We start from the raw sequence: 14,447 nt of genomic DNA on the forward strand, positions 1-14,447 counted from the left end.
CACCAATTCACATAATTTTCCATATCAATGTTCGTTTTCCATAAGGTCACTTCACTTGGTGAATGGTTATAATGGATACAAGTTTAGGTTCATGACTGGATTTTGAACATTCTAAAGTTCAATGTTTTTTTTCCCTGTCTGCTCTATGAAAGTAATGAATCACAGTGACAGTTTGTGACAAGAGATGAAATCCACAAATAGATTTACAGCTGGTTTCGTGACAAATTCAGAATCTGGATACAGAGATCATCTCATAACTTGTGAGACACCCACATTTTCTACATGTCAGTATTTTTACAGATACATCTAGACCTCTAAGTTTCTGCTGGTTATATATGAAACTTTGGAGTTCTGATGATGTGGCAATGCTTACAGCCATGCAATATTTTCCCTGAGAGTTAGTATAACTAGGGTTATATTTCTACTCTATGTGGAAAGATAGAACTAGTTCCATGCTCTTATATTCAAGAAACTAGTCTGCACACTCATTTGCAGCCTTGCCTCTTCTCTTTGAATATAGACAAACATTGTCTTAGAAACTTTAATAACAAAGTCAGAGTTCACTGTGTTGCTCCTCTAGTCTTACCAGTCTACATAAGGCCTGTGAAGTCCTGAAAGTGTCAGAAGAGTTTCCATCTTGCTTGGTCAATTGGGTTCATACCCACATAAAAGACAGGCAACTACTGCATTATATTTAGTTTTAATTTTACTTTTAATCATGGTATTAGGGCAGGTTAATTCTGAGTTACAGAGCTTCTGCTTACAGCTGCCTATGCTAGAAAATTCTTTAGTCCACAGATTTTGACATCAAAATTCTGGCAGGAGTTGCTTTGGTCGGTAGCATTTGAACAGTTTTGTATGGATTCACTTGGGTCCAAAGATTAGATATTGTCATCTGGTATCACAAAGGTTCCTGAAGCTACCAGGTGCAGTCTTGCTTTACTGAAATCTACAATGTTTATCTGAATAGGAATGCAGGTGAAGGCACTTTCCATCATTTGAATATTAAGGATCCAGAGTGTGGAAGAGGCATTGCTTCCTTGCCCCTTGTTTTTGCAAATTATTCCCTGGCTCTTAAGCGCCCCCTCTATCTCCCCAAACAACTCCAAACCCAACCAACCCAATAAGCAAATTTAGAAACTCTTAGAAAGCTTTAAAAACTTTAAAAATACTTGTCAAAGGCAAGCTCTTGCTGCCAATTACATGTGATTCTTAAAGCCTTACATCTTTAGAGAAAAGACTCTTCAGGCCTCAGCAGATGAAAGAGACAAAATTTAACTGAAGGTCATTATGCACCTTCATTTGGCCTCTCTCTGGGAGAAAGGAGATATCCCTTCACCCCCTCCAGCCCTATTTCTGTAAATTCTTTACACTTTATCTGGTGCTTGGCACTTTTTAAAGACTGCAATATCGATGCCTGGGCTGCCCAGCCATTTAACTGTGAAGAACAGAAATATGAAATGAAAGTTTAAATCTTAAATATGAGCTGCTTTCTCTGAAATAGGGCACAGATTTTCATATTATAAAAAGCTATTGTTGTGGTTTGATTTCATTTTCATCTGTTAATCCTATTTTAGCTGGTAATTCCCTTGATGAGATGAAATGTTCTCTACTTGGAATGGGTATTAATGGGTACATATGTCACATTTAGTAGTTTGAAATGTGGTGTTAATGCTGCCTCTGAGGGATTCAGTTAAACTGCCTGTTTTACAGGCTCTGGCATGAGCAAAATTTCAGGTCAATCATTCTAGTGAATAATATATTAATGATTTCATCTCAACTGCTTACAGTAATTATTTCAGGTTCCAGGAAAGTGGATGATAATTTTATACCTGGTGTAGGACCAGGGTTTCCCAAGAAAAAATTATAATGGTTAGATAGATACCTTTTGTACTCTGTATGGTTTATAGGAAAAAGAAAAAAAATTCAACAGAATGATGATTGGACATGTATTTCCTTATGCCTTTTGGAAAATAATTGCAGATTCAATAAAATGGAGGTTAGCACTGACCCCACCTTCCAGCTCCATCTTTTTATTTCTATTTTTTTTTAATTATTATTGGTATAGCAAAAATATGTATTTGCTTATGCTTTGGCTGATGGACCCGGTTAGAAAAAAGACCAAAAATGTCATGCCTTATGAAGAAAATAACATATTAAAATCAGTAAGAGAGGAAAGCTTGGAAGGCATATGATTTCACTTAATCTTTCAGGAAAGTCTGTTTTCAACAGACAACAAAGAAGATGCTGTGTTAAAACTTAATATAGGGAGCATAGATCATTCACACAAGACCTATAACCAGGAACTACTAAATTAGTAGGAAAATGGAAACAACCCAACACTCTCAGCCACTCCAGCTATTCTACAGTGAATGGATGTTTTTTTAAGACTTAAATTTTAAAAAGTTGACTATACAGTTCTGTGTGGTTCACATGGAGGAAAAACAGATTCAGCCAGTACTTTCTCTTGGTGAATAAATTGTAGATGTTCTCCTTTTCCAGTTTCTATCTAGAAACAGAAATACACTGTCAAAACACATTGGGAATGACAGTTCTGTTTGTGAACCAAACAGGAGGAGGGAAAAACGCCTTCAAGTATGGATTCAGTATTAAGTTTCTGCAATTGGCCTCTAATTACTTGAAGGAAATTGTTCTTTTAACTGTCCACGTTCTGAGAAACTCTGGGTGACAAAAAAGGTTGAAAGCATCACGCTGAGTCTTCTCAAAGACTCACCATGGGAGAAGGTGAAAGCTGTGCTGTGTGTAATTTTCTGATGACCAACAGATCAGGTCTTTTGGCAGAAGCTTGGCTGACCTTTACTCTCAGTAGCGTTGTGTTTCAAGTGCTCCAACCTCAAAGTGCCCCAAATGCCGGTTTTCCTGTTTTTGTGAAGCACTTGCTAGCATTAAAAGCAAGAGCTGCTCCAGCTTGCTGTGTTAGGCTCTACAGGGTAAAATTGTTGTTGGGATTCTTGTTGCATCTCTTGTAAACTGGCAACAGACTGGGGATACATTAACAACTGGTGATCAAACATATCTACCTCAGGTCAGCCAAGATATTTTATTTTCCTAATGCTCCTTCATACTGAACAGGACTTTAAGCCATGGTCTCACCCATCTCAGCCACAGCTGTATATTAGACATGGATTTGACCGCAGACTGAGCAGGGATATTTTGTGAAATTTCGAGACAACCCTTTACAGAGAAATTTACCATTTGAGATGAGTAACAGAAGAACAACACACTTCTTAAACTGTGCTGAAGTAATTTCTTTACCCAGGAAAGCAATTTGGATGAAATAACTTTCCATGCTCTCTGTAGGGTTAGTCTACCCTACAGAATGTTGAAAAAATACTTTTGAAATAAGAGTTATCAAATGAAGAAGCTGAGGAATTCTCTGAAATTACATGTCAGCTTAAAATGGTGAAAGAGTAAATAGCAGGCATAACCAAAGCAAAATGGGCCAGTTATAAGATTGAAACAAGGATGAAAAGACAGCCTCAGATTACTGCTATCTGCAGAGAATAGGGACAAACTGTTCTTGTTTTGATAATGATTCTTGGAAATGCATTATTTGTAGCAATATGAAGGCCCGTTTAACTTGGAAATTAAGAAACCAGTGACATGAGTCACTAAACAGCTTTGGGCTATAAATTATTCAAGTGTGAAGGAAATATCCTAAAATAATGTAAGAAATTAAAACATGGCATTGCCTATTAAATGTGTGAAAATGGATACAGACCAAAAGGGATCCCAAATTAGCAGGTATTTGAATCCACAATCATATCCAACTCAGAAGATTTATATAACCTAGGAATCAATTTCCTTTCACTCCATTGTTGCTAAAACCAGTAAATAGTGATAAGGAAAATTCATGTCAATTTTAATTTCTTTCAGCTAAGTGGCTAGAAATACACAGTGTTGGCTCAGACTTTTATCATGGGCTGTACAGTGATGACAATCACATTTCTGTGTAGCTTTAACCTATTATGTTGACACTTAAGTGAACTTGTGTCAAAGTTGTCGGCTCAAGACAGTTATAAGCAGGTGTGCTACCTTTTGAACTAAAGTGTTTTAAACTGGTATTCTTTGAGATTTTTAAGTTGATAGGCTTAATTGGGTACAATTCTGAAAATGCTGATGTAAAGTTTTGAAATGGTCGGTATTCTAACTAACAGTATCAGCTCTGTATCTATTGGAGAGTAGATCTCCCCCAACTAGTAGAATCACTTGACATACAACTGCTTGGAAAAGCTGTTGTGTCATGATGGAAAACGCGAAACATAAAAGATGAAATGTTCTCTACGAAATGCTGTGGGGCTCCATTTTGTCCCATCCTCCTCGCCCCCACCTCCCCCACCCCAGCATTTTTGGTGACAAAAAAATATAATATCAGGTGTCAGAGGATGTTTTAAGGAAATGTGATTTTAAGTTGCTAGAGGTTTGATCTTGGAAAAACCTTTCCATTATTGAAAATTAGACAGAAATTCCTTTAGAATTATAATGTTGGTATTACCTTAAATTAACAGAGATATTTGGATCTTTAACTGAAATGGCAATTTCTCTAGATCTTTAACATTTGCTAACTAATTCAGGTAAGAAGTATAGCAGTGTTTTTATTGTGGCAGGTTGCTTGTTTGTTTGGTCAGGTTAATGTGAGCCAAATAGAAGAGGAGCTGCCTATGGCATCCATCAACAAATGATTTACAAGCAATAACATATTGACTTGTAGCTTCTTTTTCATGAGTGTCTGTTGGAAAGAATAAAAAATATATAGGACTACAATGATGTTGAAACTTAAATTCACTTATTAAGCTATTTACTATTTAAATATTAATTTACTGTTCTTCAAAGAGGCTAGGAAGGTTCAAAAAAATTTCTAGAAATTCTCTTATTTGGTCATAAAATAATGGGGTTTTGTTCACCCTTGGATATTCTAATGTACTAAAGGAATTGATTTTTCATTGTACAATCATTGTCCTTTAGGGGAAAACCTGCAAAAAAGGACAAGCCAATCAAATTTCTACTATGGCGAAGCCGAGGTATTGCACCCTTCTGCTTAACAGAGATGCTGAAGTTTTTTTCTGTTTCTTCTCTTTCTTATTCACTTTATTGGAAGGTATTAAAACTAAAGCATGTTATTCATTCTTTTAAATCTATAAGCTAGGTTTGAAAAGACTTTTTTTTAATATAAAATCAGTAAAAATTATATTCCAAATACACCTACTCTTTCATATGCATGTATCCAGAGAACTGGTGATGTTCTGAATAATCAGAACATCTCCAGCTTTTCAAGTATCTGAAGAACTCTAAAATAATTTATTTAAAACATAACTGACTTACCAAGAAAATTCCATATAATGAGAAGATAATTCTGTGGGATAAATTACTGACTGAAAAGGTGGTGGACTGATTCACACTGTGTCTAAACCTGACTCATCTGGTGGATAAACTCTTAATACACAGATTTATGTTGAAGGGAATGTGCTTAGTTTTAAGTGAATGTGTAATTGGAAATGATTCATATATTGCACAAAACCTAAATCAAATTAAGCCATCCTCTGACTTGGATGCCTTGCAACTTCTGGCTTCAAAGAGTTGGCTCTGAAATGTTATTGTTCCTCTCTGAGGGATGTGATTGGAAAGTGTAGCATGCAGTTGGTTTCTTTGTAGATCACACCCTTATCTCTCATTGGCAATGACAAAATTATACTTCAGGGTTTACTTTTAATGAACTGCTGGGGCAGAATGTTGGATTTTACAAAGGTTCTGAGCAAACCCCAATGTTTTTTGTTGCATCTTCACCTTAATTTTAAAGCAGATTGATTTAAATATATTTTTTAGTCTCTTTAAAAGGAATATAGAAACAATTCAGTTCAACAAAGAACTGGTGAAAGACCTTTGTTTTCACAAAATATGCTCTTTATGCTATAGGTGCTGATCTTGTTTATGATTTCCTTGTTACTTCTCAACAGACACAAATGATAACTGACAAACCCAATAGAAAGGGTCCTAAGAACCAAATGTAGAGAAGGATTTCGAGATATTGTCAGAATGACTGAGGATTCTTGCCTCATTTGGTTTTTTTTTTTTTTCTAGAGACAGTTCAATTCAAGAGAAAAAAAATGGATCTATTAAGAGACTAGATCAAAGGAAGACACTCTTTCTGATGGTTATCTTAGGTATAGAAGGACTTCACAGCACAGAATAATTTCCATCACCGTTGTGTACTTAGGCTGAAAAAAACTCAAACAATTCTTCTAAAAGGTGCTGTTGTTTAATAAATGCACAGAGAAATTGCTGTGGTAAAATAATAATAATAATAATAATAATAATAATAATAATAATAATAATAATAATAATAATGTTGCGTATTAGCTGTAATGGCTTCCTTAGTAAAGGGCTTTGAGACATAGTAACAAAAAATTACTAACTTGCCAAGATGACTGTTCCAGTCATTAAAACCAGTTCCTAATGCATCCTTTTCCAGCTACCAATAAAGTAGGGTATAATGGAGGTGGGTATCACAAACATACGTCATCCCTTTTTGGGAATGGATTTGGAAACTGATGATGCCCTGATATTCATAGTCTACAATGAAGGGGAAATCTCTCCTTTCTTTATCATCTCTTCATACCACAAAGAAATCCATAAATTGGAAGTTGAGTATCTTTGGTGCTTTTTCCATTAGAGTTTATAGACTCATCTCATTTTGCTTTCATGCTCCACAAAACTGCAGTGAAATCATATTGTTTTTCATTCCTGCTAAAAGTCATGAGAGTCATTAACCTCAAAATGGTAACTACTGGCCCACCTCATATGAATAAATTTGGACAAACTGTCTTTGATACAATGAAGAAAAGCCAAAACATCTCACAGGTCTGAAACCAGACTTGTAAACATTGTATAGGTGACCATGCATTGTGTTTATTTGTCAGAAGTAAAAAGACAAAAGTACTACACGTCTTCATAACAATTTTAACCATTTTTATATATTATTGTGGACCCATTATTATAATGTGGACTCCCATTATTTATAATGGGGACTCTCATTCCCATAACTCTCTATGATGCTTCCAGTATTGCTGAGCCAAATACTTATCAGTACATATTCTTTTTGCAATTTTAAAAGTAAAGAAGATAGAATAACAGTTTGTTGGCACAGGCACTTGAAGCCAATAGACTCACTATTTCTTTATTATAAAAGTATATCTGAAACTTACGTCACAAGCTAAATGTTTGGTATTACCTGTCTATGTGAAAAGGCTATGCACCACAGGGCTATGAGTGTTTGCAATAAAACTCGACAGACATGTCATCTCAAAAGATCATAAGACTAATTTAGATTTGAATGGTCTACCCCCAGGAGTGGCATGCAGCTTTCAGACATGATGCCTAAGCTTGTACCACAACATTCCCTGGTTCTCCCTGGGCTGAGTGTCTAGAGTTGAGCTGTAGAGTAATACAATGTGTGTGTGTGTGTTTGTGTAAATATCTGAATTTATGGAAGAATTCTAAGGGCTCTCCTAAGGAAAAAAAAACTTATTTCTAAATATGCTTAAAAAGAGCTGTTACTTTTGCCCTGTTAATTAGTTGGTTTAACATCACATTGGTTGTCTGAATGTTTTGTTGCCCTTAGAATATATTGTCTAAAGTACCATTTCCTCTTTCTCTCCTGCACCCCTCTCAGCCAGCTTATATTGTCCAATGTGTGCAATGGTGTTGACAGAAAACCCTTCAATGCATCTTGAGAGCTTAGAAAGGGATTACAGCACAAAAGAACATCTGAGAGTTCAGTCAGTACATTTATTTGGATTATCCCTCAGATTCCATGGAAATAAACAAGATGCTTCAGAAGTCAAAAGAACAGTGGCAATTTGAACTGATTGAGATTCTGGCTCTTTATTGGTGATGAGGGAATAAATAGATGATATGTGGAATTACAGGTGCCTACAAGTAGAAAATAATTTTTAACGATGCTGATAGACAAAATTATCAAGAGATTGAGCTATACATGGATCAAAACTCCTTTCCTTTCCACTGGTGGTTTGAAAAATTATCTATGCTAATGACTGTTGACATGATAATTGTGTTGGAAGAGGAAACAGGAATTGTTATTGTCCCAATTACATTTTTAGAAACAAAAATGTGCAGTTAGGTTTTTGTCACAGTACAAGAAATGTCCAATCATGCTTAAGCAGACCAGCTTGGATGCATGCTTTTTATTAGGCAACAACATGAGCAAAGCTATACTACTTTTCAACAGAATTCCAAGTACTCCAGTGGAATGGAAGTGCACACATTTGTTGCTTCATAATGCTTCTTAGCACAGTTTTTCATTATGGATTTATGCGCTGATAGGTGGAAAAATCAAGCAGAGTTCTTGATTCATGTAAACATTTACAGCACTTAATGGAGGGGTAAAATAAATAATTAAATATCACAATGAATTAGTTGACATGGCAAGAAGTATTTGGGATGTAGTTGGTTTCTTAACCATGTCTTTCTGCTCACCTCCTTCAGGCTTGACTGGTCCATCAGACATCACTTTCCTGAGGGCTAGTTGGCTTTGGTCTTTGTTGTCATTGGCTGGTGGAGGCAGATTGTCAGACTGAGTTCTTTGAATAGGGAGGACTCCTGCTATGCTGTGTCTGTGCTGCTTCCTGGCATGATTAGACTGACCGCTTTTATGTGCTGCTGTGGCAGTGTGGGTGAAATGGAAACCCAGAGTATGTATCCTCAGATGGAACCAGCTTAAATGTTATTCATGCAAACAGAAGTGGTTTTTCTGTATTTAAGTAAGTAGTGTTTTCAAACACCAAAGAGACACCACATGCACAGCATTAAAGAGTATCAAAACTGGCTGTTTCTGTAGTAATGATAGTGAAGACAAAGGAAATAATTTTCCCCCAGTTTTGCATTATACTATGGTGAGTTTATGGCATATCAACATATCCTAAAGACAAACACAATGACTTCACGGTCAGAGATTTAATTTGCCATCAACTAAACCCTCAGCTAGCAATCAGATGATACTGGTCTGAAATATACTCTGGAGAGTAATCCTTTTGAATGGAATAGTTTCAATTTATTTTAACCTATTTGAAGTTGTCAGATGAAATCTATCTTGACCCTTAATCAATTCATGGTAAAAATTTACTCAAAAAGTTCAACTCTGACACCTGACTTACCTCTCAACTCCCTTTAAGTTTGCTAACTTGACAACATAGTTGAAATCTGATGTTACTGGCTCTGTGTGTTTAATGGTTTTGCATTTATTGTGTTTAATGTTTTATTGTATTTCTGTTCTGCTCATCACTAACATAATCTTATCTAAGATATAAAGAAGGTTGCCTTATATTTCCTTTCCAAAAAAAAAAAATAGATATTTACAGTCATGTTTCAAAAATAGAAATCTCTGCCATGTAGTTAAAAAAAAGTTTCTTTAACTTCAAATCTTCTTTTGTGTGTATAGTACTGTACTTCATGATTACTGCTTATAGATACACCCTGTTATTAATGTGGTCTCAGTCTTATATGCAATTTGAAGAGCTGGCAGTTGCATCTCTGCAGGTTTTGATTATTTCATAGGTAGGTATTTAGTGACATCAAAACACAATGTACTTCTCTGTGAGTCATGCACAACCATGGAACATCATGGACCATGAGTGAAGGGACTGATGGAGAAACAGCCAGTTTCACTGCAGTCTTCATAAAATAAACAAATAAAGAAATAAATAAAGGACTTCCAAATACAAGAGTATATTGTAATTATATGTATCCACACACAGGCACACAAAGACATTGAACAGAGTGAGCACAGTGTGCCAAGAACAGAAAAAAAAAAGATAGCCAAAAAGGGAAGGACAGCAGGGAAAAAGGCAACAGATGAACATTAAGCTGCCATGCTGAGGAATTTATTTGCGTCTTTTACTTGGTTGAAGGCGAAGCTGCTGCACAGCTGCTTCAGCAGCGGCGATGGCTGCCCCAGCGTCTTCAAGGTGAGTTTGAGTGACGCTGGTTTTGCTTTGGCTGCGAGATGGACCGTGAGAGCGGAGATGTCCTTCAGAAGAAGATTTGGAGCTCCCTGGGCTGCTGTGGGATTTCTCAATGGTGGGCACCTGCATGTCTACCAGGAAAATGAAGAAGTACAACTCTTGCATTTATTAAAAACAAACAATTTCATTCTCTTTCTCTTGACTGGTCTTTCTAGCTGAATTCCAGAACAAGGAATGAAGATTAAGCTGTGTTTTTCCATTTAAAGCATAGGATATACCACAATTAGGAAATTATTACGAAGCATTGTTTTATACTTTCCCACTGTTACCTGGCCCAGGAAATAATTTATTTAGTATTGGTTTTTTATCACGTCTGAATTAGACCTCCTGTGCTGGTTCAAACAGATGGAATGATGGCATAGAGTTTTCCACTTTCTATTCTCCAGCATGTTGAGGCTAAGCAGCATTACCTACACCAGTACCAAACATTTAGCAAATGCAAGTCATTTTATGCTGAATAATGCCATCAGGAAAATCACAGCCTAACTTACAATATCTTCTATACTTACCTCTAATTCAGACAGACATCTTATACAGACACCAGTCCCTGGCAAAACGTTAAACAGAGAAATAGAGAGGAGATGGAGTAGAGTCTTGTCCCTCTGGGGTTCTCATCTGGATTGTAGATGGAATGTTTTTTGCTTTAATAGGACACATAATGTGTTTTAAGAGAGCACCTATCCACTAACTACTTAGTATAAAAAAAAGAAGTAGAGATAAATTTCTTGAAGCAGGAGACACTGAAATCAATTCTGATTTTGTAAACATTAGTATATTTCTACTGTATCAGCTCCACTGATTTCCAATACAACTGAGATGTGCTACAATCCATTATCATTGACTGGAAATGCATATGCATTATTGCATATTGCAATTGTTGTTCTATAAAATATTAACATGGCATTTTCAGAAGAAAAAATTCCACAGAATATTTAAGAAACATGAAAAATAGAAAGCTAAATATGTATTGAGTTTGCCCAAGGCTACCAAGAAAATGAAAAGGGTACAGAATCTATAGCAGATGTGCAAAGCACATCTAGAGTAGTAGTAGAGTCTGTATGCTGCTGTTTTAAGGATGTAATTGCTCAGTAAGCTGGCTGGCAAGATTGAGACAACTTAAACCTTGTGTCCAACTAATTAATCACAGAGATAAATGCATTTTTAATAAAAATGTATACAAACTTCATACCAGCATCTTTATTTTTTCTATTAGAACTTACACATAGTAAAGGTTTACACATCATCTGGGAAAATATTTCATATCAGGTGCACCAAGTCATTCCTACCCTTGGAAGGGTCCGGGAAGATTCCATGACTTCTGCTCTTGATGACAGATGGTTTTGGAGATTGCTGGCTACTCTTTTCAGAATGAGATTTCCCATGATCTATGTTTTCACTCTGTTCTTTAAGAGGATACCACCGAGGAGTGTTGTCAAGCTGAGAGATGCTGGATAACTCAATCAATACCTACAAATGAATCAAAGTATAATATATGGCCTGTATCTGACCTATTTATGATTGCATACATCAGAAGAGACTAGAGCTGTGTTGTCAGAACTTGCAATCAAGTGTAAGAGTGAAGGGTATAAGGCTGTGTGCTGACAGATTCAGGACTCTCTGGGCATGCTGTGACCCCAAACCCAGATTCAGCAGCATATTGATATGTCTGAACCAATATGTCTTCTCACCAGGACCTCAGTCAGGACTGTGAGCTGAGTCCTTTGACTGTGGCATAGCTCCACACAAAGACAACTGGGCAGTTTAGAGGGCAGCTTGTGAGTGCTAGTTTGACAGCTACAGTAAAAAGACATTAAAAAAAATATCCAGCCATTCTACCTCTGTACAGATATTTTCTAATAGGAGAAGCAAGCAGTATAATTTCCTCCCTTTTATTAGCTTTTAAGGGGGAAAAAAGTTGCATATTTGCTTTTATTAAGATCTTCAATAATATGAGGCTCATGCTTATTGAGTCTTTAAAAAATCCACATATGCAGAAGTAGCAACAAAAAGGAAAAAAAACAGGGTTACTCTTGCACTTCAATAAAATAATAGAATTCAACTGACTATTTAGTCATCTAAACATTACTGAGGAAAAAAAACAGGAGGTTTGCAATGGTAATGTGGGAATGAAATAAACTGGCTAAAAAAACCTGCAAACATTGTAGATGAAATCTGCTTTAAGCCACCTTCATTGTTAGCAGGACTTTGGTGAAATTTCTTTTAAAAAATAGAAGTAAAAAAAAAAAAAAAAAAAAAAAAAAAAGCATTGGAACCAAGAAGACCCTTCCTCCTTTAATAAGCTTGCAGTTGAGAGGGCCAAGGGATGTAAAGTACTGAAATTCATCACAGAATCTTGAAGAAAGGAAGGTCAAAAATAGATTTGCAACTGGCTCTAAAATGAGAGGGTTAAAACTAATGTCAGGTAGGGAAGTTTTAAAACTGCTAGACAAATAAAGTGTGCAATTACCTCAGGAACAATGTTTTTGTCACTATATTACAAGACCCTGAATTAAAGAAAAGCCTCTTCAAGTATAGGGATGGGGAAGTCTCCTAACAACTGATGGTTTCTAGGTTAAAAGCCTTTTTCCTTTCCTTTTTTCCTTTTAGTTTTATAGGTTGTCTATAGTCTGGCTTAGTCTTTCTGGTTAGACCTGTAATTAATCTTAACAGATGAACTATTTAGCATGCTACTGTTGTGGCTTTTAGTCAAGCTTTGAAAATGACTTGGAAGAGAGCATGGCTGAGGATTGTTGCCAATGGGCAGCGTAGGCTCTGCTTGGTAGGAGGAGAGGTTTCACTTTCCATGGATATGGACCTTGATGTGCCACTTCTCCTCTGGGGCACGCAAGTGCTGCTGGCTCTATTCAAGCAAATCTTTGGGGCACAGTTTGGATATCCCACATCTGATGTTATGGTGTAGGATTCCTCTGTTCATCCTGATGCTGAGATACACTGGATAGTCTTTTCTGTTGCTTTTTTCTCTGAATAAATTCTTTTACAATTAAAAAAAATAATTAGTTTTAGAGGTTGAAGAAAATTTGAAGGGGAAAGGTTTAAATCTTCATGTAGAAGCAGTTGCTGGAGTACCCCTTTTCTAACTGTCATAAAAAACAAGGATGTAAATATTCAGTAAAGCCCTGCATTTGGACAAACATGCTGAACTCAACAAGAATATAGACAAAGTATGCAGGAAATAAGTAATCATGTGGCAGCTTCCTATACATTTATTTTAGTAATTGTTCAAATAGTCACACTGATTGCTCAGTTTGGTAGTCACACAAAGGGGAGCTGGAGCTGAACTGTGTGGTTTTTTTTCAGAGTTCAAATGTAGAATGATACTCTCAGTTACTCTGCACAGGAGATTGATTTTCCCGTGCTTTTGTTTCTAATTATAATCTTTATTTGTAATTACATCTTTAATTATTTTTATATCATAGTTATTGCTAGTAATTCTGTATTATATGTGCATATGTTTATTTGCTTTTTAAAGAGAAAGCCTTCTTCCCATGAACACTCATTTATTATTAATTATAAGATTAGATTTTGCCTTTATTCATACTTTGGTAATGATTTTACTATTTCAGAATGTTAAAAATCAGACTGATCAGTAAGACTAAATTGCTTATACTTGAAGATACTTGTGCATGTGTTAAAATATGGCTTGATGGTAGAAATTTATCCTTTAATTATTTACAAAGACTAATACCTCCTCAGCCTTCCTATGTTATGGTAAAATCAAGTCAGACAGCTTTCAGTCATAAAAATTATTTCCCCTGGCGTTACTTTCAGTGTTTTTGCTACCTCACACTCAAAAAAGTATTCATTTTCAGGAAATTAACATTTTATTGGGTCCTAAATTAGCTTGCCCCCAGCTAATCAAGATAAAAGCGATATATCTTTCATAAGATATAAGTCTAAATTAAAGAAATCATGACCATTTGTTAAGAAGACAACAGTAAAACTGGGATGCAAAAAAAAAGTTTTACCTAACACATGTACCATACCTTGAAAGAGAACAGTCTCCAAATAACAGCTTACTAGTAGAGAGGAAGAAATAAGATACTCACTTCACCGAGGAAGTCATTTGAGGAAAATCTGTCATAATCCCAGACAGTCACTTCCAGTGTTTTCTTTTTCAGCTGCAATTCAAGTAAAAGGATGATTAAATTCATAAACTCCAGATCAATGGTTGTTTGTATAGATTATTTAGGTTGTTTGTATAGATTATTTCCTCCATGTATCCTTTTTTCATAGATACAGGTAAGTAATTTTCACCCTCTCATCAACCTTGTTCTGAGAAAAACAATTTGGCTCTATTATTTGTTATCAAGCCAGATGGGCTTGTGCTTGGCCCTATTTTAGAAATTCCCACAAATTGTTTTGGGCAAA

At 35.8% G+C, this 14,447-nt stretch overlaps 1 protein-coding gene across 1 annotated transcript in view; it reads right to left on the bottom strand.

Annotated features, from left to right (window-relative positions):
- PCLO (piccolo presynaptic cytomatrix protein) overlaps positions 1–14,447 on the bottom strand; it is a 311,393-nt gene that overhangs the window by 46,809 nt on the left and 250,137 nt on the right. The window contains exons 18-21 of the mRNA XM_053942472.1: positions 14,126–14,197; positions 11,345–11,525; positions 9,935–10,129; positions 8,515–8,697 (exon numbers count right to left, since the gene is read on the bottom strand). Of these exons, the coding sequence (XP_053798447.1) occupies positions 8,515–8,697; positions 9,935–10,129; positions 11,345–11,525; positions 14,126–14,197 (631 nt within the window). The remainder of the gene's footprint in view (positions 1–8,514; positions 8,698–9,934; positions 10,130–11,344; positions 11,526–14,125; positions 14,198–14,447) is intronic.

Source organism: Vidua chalybeata, chromosome 5 (assembly GCF_026979565.1).
Source record: "Vidua chalybeata isolate OUT-0048 chromosome 5, bVidCha1 merged haplotype, whole genome shotgun sequence".
Taxonomy (NCBI): domain Eukaryota; kingdom Metazoa; phylum Chordata; class Aves; order Passeriformes; family Viduidae; genus Vidua; species Vidua chalybeata.